Raw genomic sequence first — 23,665 nt, forward strand, 5'->3', positions numbered from 1 at the left:
TTATGGCTGTATTGTGTTTAGATTTATGAGGATTTTTTTTTTTAAATTTAATCAATTTTAGGATAAGGCGGTAACATAACCAAATGTGGAAAAAGGGAAGGGGTCTGAATACTTTCAGCAAGGAGGCCTAAAAACCTGACTCAGTTACACCTGCTCTGTCAGGAGGAATGGGTCAAAATTCACCCAACTTATTGTGGGAAGCTTGTGGAAGGCTACCCAAAACATTTGACCTAATTTAATGGCAATGCTACCAAATACTATTTGAGTGTATGTAAACTTCTGACCCACTGGGAATGTGATGAAAGAAATATAACCTGAAGTAAATCATTCTCTCTCTACTATTATTCTGACATTTCACATTCTTAAAATAAAGTGGTGATCCTAACTGACCTAAGAAAGGGAATTTCTACTAGGATTAAATGTCAGGAACAGTGAAAAACTGAATTTAAATGTATTTGGCGTACATACACAGGTGTACTTCTGACTTCAACTGTAACTAACCAACCAGGTTCAATGTTAGCTAGCTATACCTAGCAATGCAAATGGCTCTGAGATACAGCTCATACATGTAATGTTGGCTAGTGGCTTTACTTTCAAATGGCTCTCTTGTGAAGTAGTGACGCGCGACATACGCCTAGTTTCCTGAAGCAAATCTCATTTGAATGTCATCCATCGCCCCGCTCTTTCGGACTATGCCACCCATAGTAGTGGTTTAAATATTTAGATTTTGCATTGAGTGCCTAGAGTTAAAAAAAAAAAAAACTTAATGAAAATGTTGTCAACTTTGTTCTGTACATTTTCTCAAGGATCCACAGCACAGGGACAATTGTAATTCTCACACTTTCCTCTTCATGAACACAATGGTGCTTCATTTTTCTGGACTTGAGGCAAATTTGTAGTTTGTGTCTAAAATATCCATGTGGATCAATAGGACCAAAGACAAACCTCATTGGACAATGGTCATTAGTGTTCATCCACACAACCTTTAACCTGCATCTTCCAATAATCTCTGAACCATTATCCTCAAAAGGTCATGCTCCTTGACCTAACAGAAAAGGTGAATCTTCACATCTGCCCGGTAACAACCTCACTTTTACCTGATAAGGGCATACTTTTTGTAGGGCCCTATACTCTGCAAGGGCCCTTAATTAGAAAATACCATTGAAATCTTATTAATTATTTGAGTGTTTTCTCTAACCTACCTGAAGTGCCAAATGGGCCGGGTTTGCAGTTGTTGGACTATTGTATTGGTCCATTTAGCCAGGAAGGCTCAATCAAGCACAGATAAAGTATTTTAAAATAATTTTAAATAGGATTTGAACCCAGGTCAGGTAAAAACACCAAGAAAGCATTTCTCAAATTGTAGTCGTGTGTATGCTTTTAAGTCGTATTTGCACACGAGACATCTTCAGAGTGACCCCAAAGATCAACACAGTCAGAAGCAGAGCCGTCTCTCTGACTGGAGAGTCGCTGCGTGAACGTTTTCCGCTAGGTTAATCCTGTGACTAATGTGGTTCTCTTCTAAGGGAACGCTGGACAGCAAAGACAAGCCAGGAAATTAGATTTGTGTCACATCCATCTAACCCTTACCTGATGCTGCTTGTGTTGATTGACACGGCACAGCACATGGCTTTGCGTAGAGCACAGATCAGCACACAAGAGAGCAGCCTCTTAGTGGAATCCCACCACAGGTCTAGTAGAGACTAAAGTAATCATCACTCATATGGTCATATAACCTTTGGATCCTGTGGAAGGCTGTGGAGAGACGTAGCGTGTGGAGGTCACAATCATGACAGCGCCAGCCTCTCTGGGCTAAGTGCAGGAGAGATGTGAAATGAGAGAGATCGCAGAGAAGAGGAATGGGATATGGTGGCCACGTTCCTCGATCAATATGGCCCACATCCAGGTATATTTGTGAGCCGAGGAACATTCAGTGTTATAGACTCAACCCCTGCGTTGTAACTCATTGGTTTTGACGTGTCGGGAGATTGGCTGAGCATGAATAGACATGGAAGTGGGGAAATCTGATGTGTCACCTGGGAGAGCTGGATGGACAAATGTAGAGCAGGCAGAGACACTTTCAAGGGATATTTTTCATGCATTGAGTAAAATGACCCAGACATTTTGGATGTGCAGTAAAGAATGTTCAACTGAAACATTTCATTACACACACAGGTTTGTTAACCCGATTCCAGTACAGTTTATTGTTTCAAAGAGATTATGTTCGTATTTCCTATTGCATTATTCAGCATCATTTTCGCTATGTTCCTAGGTCCCCTGGCCGGGCTAGTGCCTACTCGGCACTGTAAGCATTAAATCGATTACTTTCAGACTGAACAGTAGATGTGGTTCACAGGAGCCAACCGAAGGTCACGGCTCCACAATACTGTCTACTAAACAAATAATGACACAATCTAATAAAAGAACCAAGGTACTGGCTAATAAAGGCTAGATTTATTTTTCTGTCACAGGCAGATGGGAAATATTATCACTAAATCCTCATAGGGACCTCAGTAAGCAGGCCATTGACTTTTATGACAGTAATTTTTTTCCCTCCACTTTTTTTTCCTTCCTCACCTTTATGCGGAATGCTGAGGAATGAATCACAACTTAAAGTAGTGGAGAAATAACTTTTCATGTGAAAACACCTAGGCTTTTATGGCTTTACTAAATTATCCATAATACGGGAGCGGAGCACACGGTCCTGCAGATTAGGGTGGGCCGAACTAGGGGAGGGTGCCGCATTAGCCACCGCCACCGTGCAGCCATCATCGCCGCGCCGGAGATGGGCACAAATCTCTTTTACGAGGCTGCCCCTTAAATAGCTGTCAGTCTAGTGTCTCACACATGGCACTCTCCTCCAGCTCCCCACATGATAATTGAACCATCTCCCCATGAGTGCAGAATGCTGTGGGAAGCCGTTTGAACAGACTGTGTTTGTGCCATTAAAACCGACCCATGCATAAATCTTGCCAGTAGGTGCGAAAAATAAATATATCACACCAAAACCCTCCATTCGTTCCAGAGGAGCTGGCCTTAAAATTCGTTTTTTTTTTATTAGAGCTTTCATTTTCGCACGTATCTTCCTCAACAGCCTATGTATTTTCATCCCCAGTACAGTATATCACTAAGGGTACAATTACTCAGACACACTCCACACACCTAGCTCGTTGAACTATTAGACGTTTTAAAACACTGACACGGGTTATGACCTCATTTTTGTTGTGAACACTGTATTACTTAGTAAATAACATGCTATTACTAGGTAATAAGCAACCGAAAGGCCACATTTTGCATTGTTGTCCAGTGTGCTTATTGGACGCCATTGCAGAGCATATGTGAAATATGCAGTTCACCACTCCACGCTTTTTCCACTGAGAGACAGACAGCTTGAAAGCTGAGAGGTGACACTTAGGCGGTGGTGTTTGTACGACAGAAATGAAGCACCCTTTAATGTATCTTTTATGACACAGCCAGTCACTACTAATTTTCCTCAACTGTTTCAACTGAGAAGGGTGTAAAGTAGTTAGATCGGTGATCGGTAATGGTATGCCAGACTCCTAAGTTCATGTCCACATTAGACAAGAAGCAATGGAGATGAGGCCAGATACAGTACTTTGTGACAACTGCTGGTGTGTAAATGGCTTTATAAGATACATTTGATTTGATTGATTCAACCATGGTCAGAACGATACGTTTCAAAGAAATTATGTTCGTATTGCCATTGTGACAACACAATTCTGAGATCTTCGCAAAGTGGCAGGAACTGTTTCCTGATACATTTCCTCAGAGATGCATTGTCTCTTTCCGAAACTGCATCTACCTCCGAGTTGTGTGTCGTCAGTATGAAATTGGCAGGGATTTGCAGTCCATATCTGCTAGCTGATGTAACATCAATGCCATTGCTGAGGATGAATAGTGATGTATGTGCGATACTGGTACATGGATATTACATAGAGGTGCGTCCTAAATGGCACCCTATTCCCTACATAGTGCACTATTTGGACTACTTTTGACCAGAGCCCTACTGGTCAAAAGGATTGCGCAATCTAGGGAATAGGGTGCAATTTGGTATGCAGACATAGCTTTCAGAATGCCTTTCATTCTGGTGGAGCAGAGATGTGAGGTTCCATAGTATATGCAACATTAATGGCCAGGACACGCTAATAGCAGGTCTTTCCAAATCTACAGTGGCCAGAGATTGAAAACATTCAATGTGAAGCTCGGCTGAATACGAGAAAGATCCACAAACAAACAGGTAAACATGTTTGTTAAAAAAAAATATGTGCACTTAGTGTATATCTGCCATTACGCTGTTGAAAAAAATGAAATAAATTACTCCACTACCTTCCGTCTCATCTCAAAGCAATTTACTCATCCGCTTCTATTTGGAGAGCGAGCAAAACGAATCTTTAGATAATGAATAAAGGGCGCTTTCTTCATTAAAATACTTTTCCCATTACTGTAACATTTTGTTGTTTACCTATTGGGTTAGTCAACTTTTATTGAAATTCCATTGAGGCTGTCACAAAGTGGAATCTGCTTAAGACAGACAAACACCCGCAGCCGATAACTAATGCCTTAGCTGCTTCTGCTTGTGAGAGCTGAGGGCAGCCGAGGCATTAGTAACGAGTCTAGCTGCTGCAGACTCACTCCTACTTCACCTTTTTTTTAATATGTACCCAATAACGTAGCATTTGCATTTATATAGTTCTTCCAGCCGCCTCGCATCCAGGCAGCCCCGAAACAGCTGAGCGTCACGCTGATTATTACCTGGGGAAAATTAAGATAAGAAAGTAATCCCATGAAAGGGAATGGCTGCTCTGCTTTACCAGCGCACAACCAGGTATGCAAAAATGGACAACCCCCCCTATTTCCAGCAATGCAAAAACGATTTCTGCTGTAATGCCTTCTGTTTCTAAGGCGATAAGGACAGTTTCAAATTGATACCAACCAGACAATGACAGAAAACCTGATATTTGAGGATAAGCAGGGTATCTACGTTTAGCCCCGTACCAACCATCCACATCTCCCGAGCTTACATTATGTTTCGCTGTAAGGAGATCAAGACGGTTCGTAGCAGTGATAATGATGATGATAGCATACAACACAGTACACGCTTAAAGACCTCATTCGAACAGCATCAATAGATACAGCCATTGAATAATCTGAAGGGAGTTGAAATATGAACTCTAAGCGGGAATTAGGTTCAACTTAAAGAGCTCCACTGATCAGGATTTAGCAGTGCAATAATAGGACGCTAGCTTAAAGTTCAAGCACATCACAGAATTTCCAGGCTTTAGTTCCGTACCATTTCAGAGAACATTTACTTTAGCTAGCTTTGCTAATAGCTGGCGCAAGTCACCGTGGAGAAACGTTGCGGCCCTGCTAGCGAGAGAAAATTAGGGAGAAACCAAAAAGACGGCTACAGATACTGATCTAAGGCGCCTGTGGTAATGGCTGGGTGGCTTTTAATGATAATCAACTGTCCTTTTCCTTACACCACCATGACAGGAAACAAACAGAGCGCGGACACATCCTGCTAATTAGCATCATTATCATACGGCCATTATGCGGCTGGACAGTAGCATGACAGGGCTCTGGGAAAGACTACAGCTGTGACCTTTTGTGGACAACACCAGCTGTCAGTAATTACCTATATATTGGCCTGGGATGGAGGCCGACTCTCTTTCCTTGAGGGGCCATTGCTGCCACAAACCCAGTCACCCCATTCAAGGTGTTTCTCCACAGAGAAATGGCTAACAAGCTGAAAAGGCAAGTTTAGCTTCCTTTCCCCACAGGACTCAGGCCCATTAAGCTTTATGGGCTTAAGGCTTTGCTTTGGCTAAAATGTGTGACTAAATGTAAATATGGCCTTTGCATTGTAGTGCCAGAGGCCTGTGGCTACACACACAATTGACTTGGAACAGAGCGAGAATTATGCTTCAATGAAACAACTGTGTTCCCCAATAAATCACAATTTTTAAAGTCATCATGGAAACTATTCATGTCCATATGTGCTTGTAATCACTGTTAAATGTTTGTTCGATTCATCACGTTCTTTCATCAGTCTTTGAAGACAGAGTTGTTAAATGTCTTAATGTTGTCTTTCATCTCAAAAAACACAGCGTGTTGTCCTATGAAGGGGAGAACACTTGGTCAGAAAGGGGAGGTGTCCTGAAGTAACGCATGTATTATTTTGAGGAACAAACATATTGCAGGGCACTGAAATGGCTCCGCAGCCTTTCCAGCCTCCCCACTCTCTCGTGGTTCCTCTTCCTCACTGATTCACTATCTGTTTGTATGAGTGGAGGGCTCACCTGGACGTCCTGAAGCCTTGTGTTATTGTGCTGTTCTGACACGTAATTCTCCTGCAGGAACGTCGGTGATGAAGGTCACTGCGTCGGATGCAGATGATCCTACATACGGGAGCAGTGCCAGGGTTGTGTACAGCGTGCTGGACGGAGAGAGGTTCTTCACAGTGGACAGACAGACGGGTAAGGGCAGACTCACAGACTTGTAGTATTGCAAATGAAATTGTATTTGTGACAACAGGTGTAGTAGACCTTACCGTGAAATGCTTATTTACGAGCCTTTAACCAACAACGCAGATTTTTTTAAAGTAAGTAAGAAAAATGTGCTCAATAAACTAAAGGAAAAATAGTAACACAATAAATAATTGAGGAAATATATACATTTTGGTAGGGGTAAAGTGACTATGCATAGATAATAAACAAAGGATAGCAGCAGCGTATGTGAAGAGTGTGAAGGAATGTGAATGTATGTGTGTGTGTGCGGTGTAAATGTGTGTGTGTGTGTGTGTGTTGGAGTGTCAGTGTAGTATGAGTGTGAGGTGAGAGTCCAGTGAGTGTACATCCAGCCTGTGCAAGAGAGAATAAATAATGATTAAATAAGGGGGTCAATGTAAATAGTCCGGGTAGCCATTTGATTACAGTAACTATTCAGCAGTCTTATGGCTTGGGGTAGAAGCTGTTAAGGAGCCTTTTGGTCCCAGACTTGGCGCTCCGGCACCGCTTGCCGTGCGGTAGCAGAGAGAACAGTCTATGACTTGGGTGGCAGGAGTCTTTGACAATTTTTAGGGCCTTCCTCTGACACCGCCTGGTATAGAGGTACTGGATACTTTACCCAAGGAAATAATAATGTATCAGCAAACAGTGAGTTTATGTATTTCTTGTCTCATACCTCATATTGTGTACTTATAATTCTCAAAATCTAAGAATACGTATTGAAATTAAATAGTTATCATTGCATCTCTGAAGTGTTATATTACAGTCAGTTGAGATAACTCTGATTGTATCTCCCAGTCATCACATTTGGGTGAATTCCCTCTTTGTCTGAGGTACATGGGCATGAATTGTAGTCTCTCAGGAATATTCCAAGTTTTGTGTTGTCTGCAAATGTACCCCTGCACTAAACTTTTAATGATTCCTTTTTTGGTCTCCCCACTTTGATTCGGTTGTGCCCAGATGATGAATGGCCCTGCCTCAGCGGCGTTGGCCTGGAGACTCATAGATCATACCCCCCCATCATTTTTATGCACAATCAGTTCAAATACACTATGTATTTGTAAGTAAGTGGACACCCCTATTTCAGCCACACCTGTTGCTGATAGGTGTATGAAATCAAGCCCACAGCCATGCAATCTCCATAGACAATCATTGACAGTAGAATGGCCTTACTGAAGAGCTCAGTGACTTTCAACGTGGCACCGTCATAGGATGCCACCTTTCCAACAAGTCAGTTAAAATGTATGCCCTGCTAGAGCTGCCCCGGTCAACTGTAAGTGCTGTTATTGTGAAGTGGAAACGTCTAGGAGCGACAACAGCTCAGTCGCGAAGTGGTAGGCCACACAAGCTCACTGAACAGGACACCCGAGTGCTGAAGCCCGAAGTTCCTAAATATCGTCTTTCCTCGGTTGCATCACTCACTACCGAGTTCCAAAATGCCTCTGGAAGCAATGTCAGCACAATAGCTGTTCTTCGGAAGCTTCATGACATTTCCATGGTTTCCATGGCCGAGCAGCTGAACACAAGCCTAAGATCACCGTGCGCAATGCCAACAGTCGGCTGGAGTGGTGTAAAGCTCGCAGCCATTCAACTCTGGAGCAGTGGAAATGAATTCTCTGGAGTGATGAACGCTTCACCATCTGGCAGTCCTAAGGACGAATCTGGTTTTGGAGAATACTATCTGTCAGAATGCATAGTGCCAACTGTTTGGTGGAGGAGGAATAATGATCTGGGGCTGTTTTTCATGGTTCGGGCTAGGCCCTTTAGTTCCGGTGGATGGAAATATTAAGCTACAGCATACAGTGACATTCTAAATGATTCTGGGCTTCCAACTTTGTGGCATAAGTTTGGGGTAGGCCCTTTCCTGTTTCAGCATGACAATGCCACCGTGCACAAACCGAGGTCCATAGAGGTCCATACAGAAATGGTTTGTCAAGATTGGTGTGGAAGAACTTGAATGGCCTGAACTGAGCCCTGACCTCAACCCTATCGAACACCTTTGAGATGAATTGGAACGCCGACTGCGAGCCAGACCTAATCGCCCAACCTCAGTGCACAACCTTACTAATTGTGACTGTATGGAAGCAAGTTCCCGCAGTAATATTCCAACATCTAGTGGAAAGACTGCCCAGAAGAGTGGAGGGTATTATAGCAGCAAATGGGGGACCAAGTCCATATTAATGTCCATGACTTTGGAATGAGATGTTCAGTGAGCTGGTGTCCACATACTTTTGGTCATGTAGTGTAGGTGCAGGTAAAAGAGGTCAGAGAACAGAACAGCTGAGAATTTCACCTCCTAAATTTTGTCGCGGTCACTCAGTGTTAATTCTTAACCATCTTTCTGGATCCATGAACAATGACCTACGTCTGAGTTTTTTTTTAAAGGAATGGTATGTCATTTGAATGTATTTTAACTTCATTATGGTATTTGGTATTGAAGTTCAAGTTTGAGTTACTTCTCAGGATGAAAGCCTAAGGATTCTACTTAATTATATTCCATACATTTCTAGAGACATAACTTCTTGGAGCTCTGCTCTCACTACCCTGTCATCAAAATACATTTACATTTTGGTAATTTTGCAGACACTCTTATACAGAGCGACTAACAGTCAAACGCACAGGGCTCAGTCATTGACAACTGATGTGCAATATTTTTTAGGAATGACATTTCAAGCATGTTACAAACATTAGCAGTCAAGAAACATTTGATTAAGTGGAATGAGATCTTACTAAGAAAGAGCTGATGCAAAAAGCTGCATTTATGATGTCTCCCATGCCCTTGGTTCTTGAAAGCTCTATATCTCTATATCCCACAACTGAATTTGACTATGTGTTGTATGCTGACATACAAACATTGCCTGCAGCTACTTGAATGTGAGTGGAATCTCTAAGTTGTGTGTCTAGCAGACAAGCACAATGCAAGGCACTGGGAGAGATGCCATCAACCCGGGCAATGCAACAATGGAATTTGATGCAGATATCCCACCAGGGAATATAATTGCATTAGTCAGCAGCACACAGCTCCCACTATTTGACCAGAGAGTTGACTCTTTGCATTATCATCTCGTTCAGTGGGTCTGGGATCGGTATGAAATTATATACAGATGGAAATTGCACTGAAAGGAGGGGAAATTCACAACTTTCTCTGATTTAGAATTTTCTCTTTTTCTGTTTTGAAATACTCTGAGGATGTTAAGAATTCCAATTGAGTTCCGGGTTTATACTGCCCGTGGTATATTGCCATGCTATTTTTTGCCAGGTTCTTGGAGAAACATACCTAGAAAGGTCATGTTTGGGGTAAGGTGGTAAATATACTATCGTTCAAAAGTTTGGGGTCACGTAGAAATGTCCTTGTTTTTTAAAGAAAAGCAGTACATCAACAGTGAAGAGGCGACTCTGGGATGCTGGCCTTCTAGGCAGAGTTCCTCTGTCCAGTGTCTGTTCTTTTACCCATCTTAATCTTTTCTTTTCATTGGCCAGTCTGAGATGTGGCTTTTTCTTTGCAAATCTGCCTAGAAGGCCAGCATCCCGGAGTCACCTCATTACTATTGGCGTTGATACTGGTGTTTTGCGGGTACTATTTAATGGAGCTGTTTCTCGAACTAGACACTCTAATGTACTTGTCCTCTTGCTCAGTTGTGCACCGGGGCCTCCCACTCCTCTTTTTATTCTGGTTAGAGCCAGTTTGTGCTGTTCTGTGAAGGGAGTAGTACACCGCGTTGTACGAGATCTTCAGTTTATTGGAAATTTCTTGCATGGAATAGCCTTCCTTTTTCAGAACAAGAATAGACTATCGAGTTTCAGAAGAAAGTTATTTTGTTTCTGGACATTTTGAACCTGTAATCGAACCCACAAATGCTGATGCTCCAGATACTCAACTAGTCTAAAGTTGGCCAGTTTTATTGCTTCTTTAATGGGCCTCTCTATGCCTATGTAGATATTCCCTAAATAATTGCCGTTTCCAGCTACAATAGTCATTTACAACATTAACAATGCCTACACTGTATTTTGGATCAATTTGATGTTATTTTAATGGACAAAAAACTTGCTTTTCTTTCAAAAACAAGGACGTTTCTAAAGTGACCCCAAACTTTTGAACGGTAGTGTATATTTATGGCATTGTTAAAGCGTCAGAATTTCACAAAATGCTCACTCACATCACATGAAGAGAAGTCATAAGATTGTTTCGGTTTTCTATCTTAAATCCACTCCTCCTCAACTGCCAGTGAAAGACGAGCACGGGCTTTTTCACCGGAACATTCTTCAGTGGTGTGCCTTTATTCTGGCCCCCATATATTATTCATTTTAATACAGCTCAGCTGTAATGATATAAGCATGGAGGCACAGAAGTGACACAATCTACTCTATCAAGACGAGCTGAGAGGGTGAAATGGAATGTGCCGCACTTGTGCCTCTAATAGAGTGCTTAACTGAAGTTGATATTCGCTACTAGAGAAGATTTAGCAGGCTATCACATATGAGAGCTAAGCGCTAACGTGACCTTTCCCTTTTGGCGTCTCTCTCTCCCTCCATACCCCCCCCCCCCCCTCTCTCTCTCTTTCTCTCATATCAGGACTGATTCGGACGGCCGTGGCAGATCTGGACCGGGAGAAGCAGGATCGCTATGAGCTGGTCGTCAAGGCAACCGACATGGCAGGCCAAATGGGCGGTCTCTCCGGCTCCACCACAGTGACCATAGTTATCACAGATGTTAATGACAACCCACCACGCTTTCCGCAGAGTGAGTCACTCTCTTATTAAGAGGCGGGACGAGATATATGCTTGCAGTGCACTTACACCCATCAGTAATATAAGTATCAGTCTACATGGAGTGTCCAGAAGCACTTGGAGAAAATAATTTCACTTATATTTATCCACAGGTCTAACACTTGGCTTAGAAGGGTTAGGCAATTAACTGATGAAAGTGGTTTTGGGAGTTTCCATATGTCTGCATATGATAAGACACAGAATCAATGGAGCTGATTAACCATTTTTTTTATTCCAATGTTATGGATTTAGGCTGTTGACATTCGTAATGTATCAGCTGGAGAAAGGTCAAAGGCCGTAATGGAACCCGGTTATCAATATACAGGGTCCTGTTTGAATACTTCAGAAATATGCATCCTTCCTTCATACCTTTCTTGAAGTACTAACAGATCTGAACTGGTGAAATGAATAGGTTGCTGACCTTGCTTAAGCTTATCCAATCACGTATAGATATCTGCTAAACTCATGGAAACAAGGAAGGAAGGATATCTGTCTAAAGAATTTAAACAGGGCCTTGGGAAAATAAAAAAGCGGCAACATTTTCCTGCAATTTAGAATTCTGATACTTTTCTTTTTTATTTCTCAGTGTATTTTATAAATTAAACTCAAGTGAACAAACTTGAGCCAAAGCGGTACTATACAACAGCAAGAAATAGACAAATTCCATTTCACAATGGACATATAAATATGTATTGTACATTTCACATTGGTCCTCAGTAAAAGGAGGAGGATGTCTTCGACATGCGTTTCCTGGTGAAACAAAATATTACCTATGACACTAGTGTAACCATCTTCTTCATCTGATGAACAGGATAGATCGGACCAAAACGCAGCGTGGTAAGTGTCCATGTTAACCTGTCTAGGATCAGCGTGGCGCTAGCGGCACACCCCCCCCCCCCCACTGAAAAACCAGTGCCGCGAAATTCAAAAAAAATATTTTTTTTAAATATTTAACTTTCACACATTAAAGTCCAATACAGCTAATGAAAGACACAGATCTTGTGAATCCAGTCAACATTTCCGATTTTTAAAATGTTTTACAGGGAAGACACAATATGTAAAGATGTACATCTATTACCTAAAAACACATTAGCATAATCCACCATCTTTTATTTGTCCACCAACACCAGTAGCCATCACCAATTCGGCTAAACTAAGATATTTATAGCCCCTAACCAACAAAAAAACTCATTAGATGACAGTCTGATAACATATTTATGGTATGGGATAGGTTTTGTTAGAAAAAAGTGCATATTTCAGGTAGATGGCATAGTTTACAATTGCACCCACCATCACAAATGGACTAGAATAATTACAATGAGCAACGTGTTTACCTAACTACTAATCATCAAACATTTCGTGAAAATACACAGCATACACGAATCGAAAGACACAGATCCTGTGAATACAGACAATATTTTAGATTTTCTAAGTGTCTTACAGCGAAAACACAATAAATCGTTATATTAGCTTAGCACATAGCAATTAGCAGCCCAGCATTGATTCTAGCCAAAGTGAGCGATAAAAGTCAACATCGCCAAAAGATATTAATTTTTTCACTAACCTTCTCAGAATTCTTCCGATGACACTCCTGTAACATCACAACATGCATATACAGTTTGATCGAAAATGTTTATATTTAGCCACCAAAATCATGGTTAGACAATGTGAAATGTAGACAAGCTGGTAAAGAAAAAGTCCTTGCGCCACTTAGACAGTGATCTACTCTTATACATAAATACTCATAAACGTGACTAAAAAATATAGGGTGGACAGGGATTGATAGACAATTTAATTCTTAATACAATTGCGTTATTACATTTTTTAATTTATCCTTACTTTTCAATACAGTTTGCGCCAAGCGAAGCTACGTCAAAAAACATGGCGTCCTAAGCCACTAAAATGTTTCGACAGAAACACGATTTATCATAATAAAAATGTCCTACCTTGAGCTGTTCTTCCATCAGTATCTTGGGCAAAGGATCCTTTCTTGGGAGAAATCGTCTTTTGGTGGAAAGCTGTCCTCTTGCCATGTGGAAATGTCAACTGCGTTCGGGATGAACTGAAAAGCGTGCCCAACTTTTCACATCGTTGCAAAAATAAATGTCCCAAAATCGCACTAAACGGATATAAATTGCTATAAAACGCTTTAAATTAACTACCTTATGATGTTTTTAACTCCTATAACGAGTGAAAAGATGACCGGAGAAATATAACAGGCTAAACTAACGCTTGGAACAGGTGCGCGCCGGTGTCCTCTAGGCTCATGACGCAGCTCCCAAAGAATGACTAGCTTCAGGGTTTTTTCATTTGTAGGGCCTGTGAACGCGCAATCGACCCCGTTGGAATCGTCATCACGTAAAGGCATCCAGGGGAAGACGTAAGAAGTGTCCGTATAGTCATAGCAACGACAGTGCCCTTTTAACTGACTTCAGAAGAGTGGCCAACATTTCTCAAATCTGACTCCATGTCAGGGAAATTGCTGTAGAATGGGCTCTGTTCCACTTAGAGACAAAATTTCAACTCCTATAGAAACTATAGACTGTTTTCTATCCAATAATAATAATAATATGCATATTGTACGATCAAAGATTTTGTGGGAAGCCGTTTAAAAAATTAGCCAAATTAGCATAAATAGTCTAAACAGCGCCCCCATCCCCAACAGGTTAATATATTATAACTGAACACGAAAATACAAAATAACAAAGTGAAACAACGAAAATCCAAACAGTCCTGAAAGGTGACGCAACACAAAACAGGAAACAACTACCCACAAACACCAGGTGGGAAAAGGCTACCAAAGTATGGTTCTCAATCAGAGACAACGATAGACAGCTGCCTCTGATTGGGAACGAGACCAGGCCAAACACATAGAAAATAAAACATAGAAAAAACAACATAGAATGCCCACCCCATCTCACGCCCTGACCAAACCAAAATAGAGACATAAAAAAGGAGCTAAGGTCAGGGCGTGACAACTAGTACATGATTCAGAAACGTTAAGAACCTTTTCTAGTGTATACTTGACGTCTTAGTGGAACTAAAAGTGTAGTTATCTTGTAAACCACATGCACAATACCAGCACATGGTTTGTTAATCAAATCAAATGTATTTATAAAGCCCTTCTTACATCAGCTGATATCTCGAAGTGCTGTACAGAAACCCAGCCTAAAACCCAAAACAGCAAGCAATGCAGGTGTAGAAGCATGGTGGCTAGGAAAAAGGCCCTTGAAAGGCCAGAACCTAGGAAGAAACCTAGAGAGGAACCAGGCTATGAGGGGTGGCCAGTCCTCTTCTGGCTATGCCGGGTGGAGATTATATCAGAACATGACCAAGATGTTCAAATGTTCATAGATGACCAGCAGGGTCAAATAATAATAATAATAATAATATGGCCACCAAACTATTTACATGGACTCCATCCCCCATCTTTGTTTTTATACTGCTGCTACTCACTGCTTATTGTCTAAGCATACTCCCAATTCAATATAATACCAACAATTCCACAAATCCAATTTTAATTCAATTCCCTCATGTTTTCAGGCTGATTATGTCACTGTTCAGACAGCCTAGCTATACTGAACGTATATAAATATAATTTGAAATGATTTAAAACAAATCCTTCAGAAAATGTTCTATACCAAGTGCATTAATTACATTAACTAGGAAATGTACAAATATTCAATTCCAATTCAATTCCAAAGATTTAAGGTTTTATGATTACAACTCAATGACAAACAGTCAAATTCCAATTCCATAATTTGAAGATTGTTGAAATTCGAATGTAATTCTCCACTTCATGAGTGAAGTCAAGAATTGAAATGGAATTGATTCCAACCCTGGTGAATAGTAGCAGTGAGTGTTTTTCCTCATTTCCCATTCTTATGAGATGAACAACATTACTTTTATTAAACCTATCAGATAACTGTCTTGAGTTTAAGTGTGTTGTACTTGATTTATTCTCTTCCAGTCATGACACTCTAGTCTCTTCATCTCACATAACCTGATTTAGTCCATCTCTTGGCTGTCACCTATAGGAGTTTTTTCTGCTCTATAACTTCTTAGCCATTTCAAAATACTGTATGGGGGTCGAGGATACATAGTTTTATTCGAAAAGCATAGGATTATGGCCTCCTGAGTGGCACAGTGGTATGGTGTCACTACAGCCTGGGGTTCAATCACAGGCTGTGTCATCCCATTACAATTGGCCCAGCATTGTCCAGGTTAGGGGAGGGTTTGACTGGGCGGGGCTTTACTTGGCTATCTGTGTCCCACATGGTTGAGGTGAATTCTATTTAAATTCAGTCCATTCAGGAAGTAAAATCCCAATTCCAATTCCATTTTGTTCTCATAGAGAATCATTGAGGAGAATTAGATTTTCTGTTTTGAATTGACTGAATTGAAATGGAATGGACCCCAATGCTGGTATCCCACACAAAATGTGGCTTTGTGCAGTGGTCCAAAAAAAGTTAGTCTATTTAGAAAATTCTACAGGAGAGTATTGAAAGAGTTGCTCTATGTGGTGGCAGTAAACTCCATGTCCTGACAATTATCACCTGTGGGTCAGCATCTTTGATTAACAGACCTTAACATAAATGCATCATGCCTTGGTCTAAACCTGAGCCAAAAACCCAGTGCATGTATGTGTTTATTTGGATCCCAATTAGCTTTTGCAGAAGCAGCAGCTACTCTTCCTAAGGTCCACCAAAAAATAGAAAACATTACAAGTAACAAAACACTTATACACTGATCGACAAAGACATTGACACAAATTTTAAATACAACGATATACAAAAAAAAATAAAAAATGATGTGTGTGTTAGAGTGTGTGCGCACGTGTCTGTTTGTCCTGTCACAGTCCCTGCCATTTCATTAGTTATTTAATCTGTTTTTTAAAGGAAATGTTGCTGCTTGCTTGAGTAATTGGAGATGGAAGGGAGTTTCATGCGATCATGGCTCTGTATAAAACTGTACGTTGCCATGGATTACTTTTGGAGTAGGGGACTGTGAAGAGACCCCTGGTCACAGTAATATTTCTCATAGAAACTAGAAGAGAAGCCGTTCATCTCTCGTCAACCCTCAACCAGGAAAGACTGGCATGCATGTTGTTGTTGTTAGTTCTGTACTGTATGTGCAGTTAAGGGCAAGGCGTGCTTCAGCTGCAGCTTTGTTATTTCTTTCTTTGCAGAACTTGACCATATTTTTGGAAAGTAATCAAGATGGGACAAGACCAGAGCCTGAATAACTAGTACAGTTGATTTTTGTGTCAAAAACACAGAACATATTTTTTATAACAGACATACCCCTCCTCATCTTCACAAAAACTTTGTGCATATGACTTGCCGATTATAATTGACCATCCTTTGTTATACCTAGAAGTTTAGCTTTCTCAACTTTGACATGTAGAGTGTGGAATCATCCACATACATAGTCATTCTAGCTTTGTGTAAGACTAGTGGCAAATCATTTGGAAACATAGAGTAACGGCCCAAGGCAGCTGCCATGAGGGGCACCAAACGGTGCATACTGTATCTGATGTTAGAGAAACGTCCATTGAAGAATGCTCTCTGTGTTCTATAATAACTTTCCAACCATGTGATGGCATGTGAAGTAAAGCTATAGCAAGTTTGTTTTTTCAGTAACAATTTATGATCAATCACTTCAAAGACTGCACTGAAATCTAACAAAATAGCTCCAACTATTTTATTATTATACATTTTTTTAACCAGTCATCAGTCATCTGACTCAGTGCAGTACAAGTTGAGTGCCCTTCTCTATATGCATAGTGAAAGTCAGTAGATAAAAACTTCTTTGGGATAGCCCCCTTTTTTCCAATTTTCGCCTAAAACGACATACCCAAATCTAACTGCCTTTAGTTCAGGCCCTGAAGCAAGGATATGCATATTCTTGGTACCATTTGAAAGTAAACACTTTGAAGTTTGTGGAAATGTGAAAGGCATGTATGAGAATATAACATAATAGATCTTGTAGAAGAAAATACAAAGAAAAAAACAACCGTTTAAAAAACATAAAAATTCTACCACCATCTTTGAAATGAAACAGAAAGGTCCCACATCTAGCCGTCAATCTGGTTGTAATTCAGATGGTGGCCACCAGATGGCAGCAGTGTATGTGCAAAGTTTCAGACTGATAACTTGAAGTATGAGCAAGCAACATGACATTTAGTGTAAAGTCACCCAGGTAGATTTGGGCAAATCGTGAAGGACGCATTTACATAAGATTTTTCTTTAAGAATATCGTCAAATCTGTATACTTGGTTTTTGATTTAGCTTTTCCAGTATTAGTAGCCATATTGTAAGTTGAACATTTGCAACACACCCAGTTTTCATAACTTCATAACTCTCCATATACTTGCAATTGTTGTCCAAAAGGAAAAGGCTTGCTTTCGCACCAGTTTAGCAGCAAAATTGTGCGACAGTTACGGGATTTCCACATACTCCCGTGAAGCCCAGCTCATTGGCTATCTAGCTAACTTTGTTTGACCCCAATTGGTGCTTATTTTACAAAGTTACAGTCAATCAAGTGAAGACCGCAATGTCATCGGCGCGCCATGAAGGCGTCGCTCTCAGACCAAATTTGGTGTCCTATAAGGTATACTACACTCCTAATGATATAGTGAAGTCTGCATATGTTCTAGGATCTCTGAGGAATAAATACGAACGTAATTTGACTGGTTGAAACAACGTTTAGGGTTAGATTTTCACAGATTCCTTTCTTTGCAAATTGAACGAGTGGAAATACAAAATCGACCGTGCATGCAATATGGACCTTTTTAGGATAAAAAGAGGATTCTATCTAACAAAACGACACTTCATGTTATCTCTGGGACCCTTGGGATGATAATTCAGAGCAATATTTCAGAGTGTAAGTACACATTTCACCTTCAGAGGTGAATTTATCAAACCTATCATGGTGAAAAAAGTGTTTTGTTGTTAGGAGCTCTCCTCAATCAGTAGCATGGATTTTTTTTCGCAGTAATAGCTACCGTAAATTGGACAGTGAACTTAAGTTAACAAGAATGTAAGCTTTCAGCCGATATAAGACACTTCTATGTACCAACATTTGTTGTTTCTCTAAAATCTGCGATCGTGACACGTGGCGCTGCATGATTTACAACTGCCCCGTTGACGGGACGACTATCCCTACTTTAACTTGTTCTCAGAAAAATAGCATTCTATTTGGTCAAACACAATCTTCTCCATTAGTTCACTGAGAACAGGCAGCAAACTGATTGTGTGGCAGTTAGAGCCAGCAAAGGGTGCTTTACTATTTTTAGGCAGTGGACTTACTTGAGCTTCCTTCACGCCTGTGAACACACACTCCTTTAGGCTTTGGTTAAAGATATAGCAAATAGGGCATTGAATCGTGAGTACCAATGGGATTATGGGTCAAACACTGGGGGTGGATGGATGCATGAGTCAGTAGGTTGTTGTCTCTACAGAATAAAGATCCTGGGTGAATTCTCTTTTTGCTGATTATGGAAGTGCTCATACATAGAGTAAATTGTGGGCTTATGTATTGAAGGCATTTGTCTTTCTTCCTACCATCCGTCTTCATCTACTTCTCTTCTTCCTCCCAAATATTATCTTCCTCCTCCTCTTCTTCCTCCTTCTCCTCATCCTTTCCCCCCCTCATGCTTCCCCTAATCTTCACCGTCCTCCACCTTCTCTCCTCTTCTTACACACATTTCTCCCTCTACCTTCTCCACCTCCCCACTCCTCTTCTTCAGAGATGTATCAGTTTTCGATGTCCGAGGGGGCAGCCGTGGGGACGCCGGTGGGGAGGGTGATCGCCACGGACGCAGACATGGGGGAGAACACAGACATGAGCTACCTGATCAAAGATGAGGAGGGCGGGGAACTCTTCAAGGTCACCACCGACAGTGACACGCAAGAGGCCATCATCACCATCAAAAAGGTGGGAGTATAATAAAGTTTTACCACCTAATGGTTATAGTTAGGATTTGATAAGGATTGATCCTAGATCTATGTCTACGGGTAACTTCTACACAAGGTTAGAGTAGGATAAAGTTCCCCCAAAACAATGATATAATATCAGTTTTGTGCTGATCCTAGATCTGTGTACGGGTAACTTCTACACAAGGTTAGAGGAGGATAAAGTTACCTCTAAACAGTGATCTAAGATCTGTGCCTACATGAAGCAAAAGCTTACAGTACAAAACATTCTACTTTCTGTAACAAAGAATGTGCCAGTAATGTGATAGTTCTGTGTTACATTTTGTAAAGCATATAGAAGTTCAGTCTATCGTCACAGCAATTACAAGTGTTAATTGCAGAATGATCCTTCTAATTCCTGATTGTCTTGATTCTATCTGATCTTAATTAAGTTGAACCAATCTGTTAATTGACTGTGTGGGAAGGAAATCATTACATTCTTTCACATCAGAACATTGTCATTAATCTTAACTGATTGCTTGGAAGGTAAAGATTTCATATACCAGAGACATTTGACAACCATTCACCTGGCAAACCACAGTGCCTTGCAAAAGTATTCACCCCCTTGGCCTTTTTTCTATTTTGTTGCTTTACAACCTGTAATTTAAATAGGATTTTATTTGGATTTCATGTAATGGACATACACAAAATAGTCCAAATTGGTAAAGTGAAATGAAAAAAAGGACTTGTTTAAAAAAAAAATCTGAAAAATCCTAAATGGAAAAGTGGTGCGTTTGTATTCACCCCCTTTGCAATGAAGCCCCTAAATTAGATTTGGTGCAACCAATTACCGTCAGAAATTACATAATTAGTTAGATTTCATACAGGTGATCTTTATTTAAGTATCACATGATCTCAGTATATATAGACCTGTTCTGAAAGGCCCCAGAGTCTGAAACACCACTAAGCAAGGGGCACCACCAAGCAAGCGGCACTATGAAGACCAAGGAGCTCTCCAAACAGGTCAGGGACAAAGTTGTGGTGAAGTACAGATCAGGGTTGGGTTATAAAAAAATATCTGAAACTTTGAACATCCCACGGAGCACAATTAAATCCATTATTAAAAATGGAAAGAATATGACAACAAATCTGCCAAGAGAGGGCCGCCCACCAAACTCACGGACCAGGCAAGGAGGGCATTAATCAGAGAGGCAACAAAGAGACCCCTGAAGGGGCTGCAAAGCTCCACAGCGGAGATTGGAGAATCTGTCCATAGGACAACTTTAAGTTGTACACTCCACAGAGCTGGGCTTTACGGAAGAGTGGCCAGAAAAAAGTAAGCAAAAATGTTTGGCGTTCGCTAAAAGGCATGTGGGAGACTCCCCAAACATATGGAAGAAGGTACTCTGGTCAGATGAGACAAAAATGTAGCTTTTTGGCCATCAAGGAAAACGCTATGTCTGGCGCAAATCCAACACCTCTCATCACCCCGAGAACAACATCCCGACAGTGAAGCATGGTGGTGGCAGCATCATGCTGTGGAGATGTTTTTCATCGGCCAGGACTGGGAAACTGGTCGGAATTGAAGGAATGCTGGATGGTGCTAAATACAAGGACATTCTTGAGGGAAACCTGTTTCAGTCTTCCAGAGATTTGAGACTGGGACAGAGGTTCACCTTCCAGCAGGACAATGACCCTAAGCATACTGCTAAAGCAACCCTTGAATGGTTAAAGGGGGAACATTTAAATGTCTTGGAATGGCCTAGTCAAAGCCCAGACCTCAATCCAATTGAGAAACTGTGCTATGACTTAAAGATTGCTGTACACCAGCAGAACCCATACAACTTGAAGGAGCTGGAGCAGTTTTTCATTGACGAATGAGCAAAAGTCCAAGAAACTTGCAGCTGTAATTGCTGCAAAAGGTGGCTCTAAAAAGTATTGACTTTGGGGGGGGGTGAATAGTTATGAACCCTCAAGTTCTGTTTTTATGTCTTATTTCTTGTTTGTTTCACATTAAAAAATATTTTGCATCTTCAAAGTGGTAGGCATGTTGTGTAAATCAAATGATACAAACCTCCCAAAAATCCATTTTTATGCCAGGTTGTAAGTCAACAAAATAGGAAAAATGCCAAGGAGATGAATACTTTCGCAAGCCACTGTACAGCTGCAGCATGATAGAATTAAATAGAATTAACTTTACTGTTCCTGAGGGGATCACGGTCTTAGACACACAGTGCTGCTGTACACAAAATAATCAATGTGCATTACAACCTCAACATAATACATGCATTGCACGTTACCCATATCATAGACATTGTACATGTCTCGTACATACACATACATACACATCAGACCTCTTCCCTTTTTCCACATTGTTACTTCATAGCCTTATTCTGAAATGGATTAAAATAATACCCCAAAATACCCCAAAATTTGTGTCGAGGCATAGATCTTGGGAAGGGTACCAAAACATTTCTGCAGCATTGATGGTACCCAAGAACACAATGGCCTCCATCATTCTTAAATGGAAGATGCTTGGAACCACGTAGACTCTTCCTAGAGCTGGCCGTTCGTCCAAACTGAGCAATCGGGGGAGAAGGGCCTTGGCCAGGGAGGTGACCAGACAGAGTTCCTCAGTGGAGATGAGAGAACCTTTAAGAAGGACTACCAACTCTACAGCGCTTCACCAATCAGGCCATTGTGGTAGAGTGTCCAGACGGAAGCCGCTCCTCAGTAAAAGGCACATGACCATGATAAACAAAATTCTCTGGTCTGAGGAAACTCTTTGGCCTGAATGCCAAGTGTCACGTCTGGAGGAAACCTGGCACCATCCCTACAGTGAAGCATGGGGATGGAAGCATCATGCTGTGGGGATGTTTTTCAGTGTCAGGGACTGGGAGACTAGTCAGGTTCTAAGGAAAGATGAATAGACCAAAGTACAGAGATATCCTTGATGAAAACTTGCTCAGGACCTCAGACTGGGGTGAAAGTTCACCTTCCAACAGGACAACGATCCTAAGCACACAGCCAAGACAATGCAGGAGTGTCTTTGGTACAAGTCTCTGAATGTCCTTGAGTGGCCCAGCTAGAGTCCTGACTTGAACCCGATTGAACATCTCTGAAGAGACATGAAAGTAGCTGTGCAGCGATGCTCCCCATCCAACCTGACAGAGCTTGAGAGGATCTGCAGATAAGTATAAGAGAAACTCTCCAAATACAGTTGTTTCAAGCTTGTAGCGTCATACCCAAGAAGACTCAAGGCTGTAATCGCTGCCAAAGGAGTTTCAACAAAGTCCTGAGTAAAGGGTCTGAATACTTATGCAAATGTGATGTTAATACATTTGCAAACATTTCTAAAAATCTGTTTTTGTTTCGTCATTATTATTGGTTCGTCATTAAAAATAAAATTCCATCCATTTTCGAATAAGGCTGTAACGTAACAAAACGTGGAAAAAGTCAAGGGGTCTGTATACTTTCCGAATGCATCGTATACACTGAGTGTACCAAACATAAGGAACACCTGTTCTTTCCATGACAAACTGACCTGGTGAATCCAGGTGAAAGCTGTGATGCCTTATTGATGTTACTTGCTAAATCCAGTTCAATCAGTGTAGATGAAGGGGAGGAGACAGGTTAAGGAAGGATTTTTAAGCCTTGAGACAATTGAGACATGTATTGTGTATGTGTGCCATTCAGAGGGTGAAATGGCAAGACACAATATTTATTAAGTGCGTTTGAACGGGGTATGGTAGGAGGTGCCAAGCGCACTTGTTTGTGTCAAGAACTTCAACGCTGCTGGGTTTTTCACGCTCAATAGTTTCCTGTGTGTATCAAGAAGGTTCCACCACCCAATAGTGTTGGAAGCATTGTAGTCAACATGGACCAGCATCCTTTGGGGGGGGGGGGGGGGGGATGAAACTCTATATTTGGAAGGTGTTCTTAATGTTTTCTACACCCAGTGTGTAATCTACTGTAAACTGCCCTTACACATTATGTCAGTGGCATACTACCACAGCTCAGATGTACTTATTGCTGTTTAGGTATGAAGGAGTGCTTATACCTGTTCAGCTTACACGTAGGCACCCTTTGTGACATGTCACTGCTTTAGCTCCTCTCTGTTTGTGCTCTGTTAAGGCATTGGACTTTGAGAGCAAGCGCACACACAACGTGGTGGTGGAGGCTGTCAACAAGCACGTAGACCCCCGCTTTTCGGAGCTGGGTTCTTTTCGGGACCAGACCATCGTGCGGGTCAGTGTAAACGACATTGATGAGCCGCCGGTCTTCCACCCTGCTGAGGGAACCATCTTGGAGGTCCAGGAGGATGCTAGGCTAGGGGCGCTGGTGGGCACTGTGACTGCCAAGGACCCGGACATGGAGAACGCACCTGTCAGGTATGGATCATGGATCCTACTGTGACAGCGTTTCCCAGTGTCCAAGTAGGCTAATGTGGCTATT

The 23,665-nt window shown here is 41.3% G+C and overlaps 1 protein-coding gene across 2 annotated transcripts in view; it reads left to right on the plus strand.

Moving 5' to 3' along the window:
- LOC129840734 (cadherin-22-like) overlaps window positions 1-23,665 on the plus strand; it is a 334,105-nt gene that overhangs the window by 245,223 nt on the left and 65,217 nt on the right. For both annotated transcript variants that reach the window (XM_055908876.1, XM_055908883.1), the window contains 4 exons: window positions 6,378-6,497; window positions 11,101-11,268; window positions 19,045-19,232; window positions 23,345-23,601. In XM_055908876.1, the coding sequence (XP_055764851.1) occupies window positions 6,378-6,497; window positions 11,101-11,268; window positions 19,045-19,232; window positions 23,345-23,601 (733 nt within the window). The remainder of the gene's footprint in view (window positions 1-6,377; window positions 6,498-11,100; window positions 11,269-19,044; window positions 19,233-23,344; window positions 23,602-23,665) is intronic.

The sequence above is a fragment of the Salvelinus fontinalis genome, chromosome 3 (genome assembly GCF_029448725.1).
Source record: "Salvelinus fontinalis isolate EN_2023a chromosome 3, ASM2944872v1, whole genome shotgun sequence".
NCBI lineage: Eukaryota > Metazoa > Chordata > Actinopteri > Salmoniformes > Salmonidae > Salvelinus > Salvelinus fontinalis.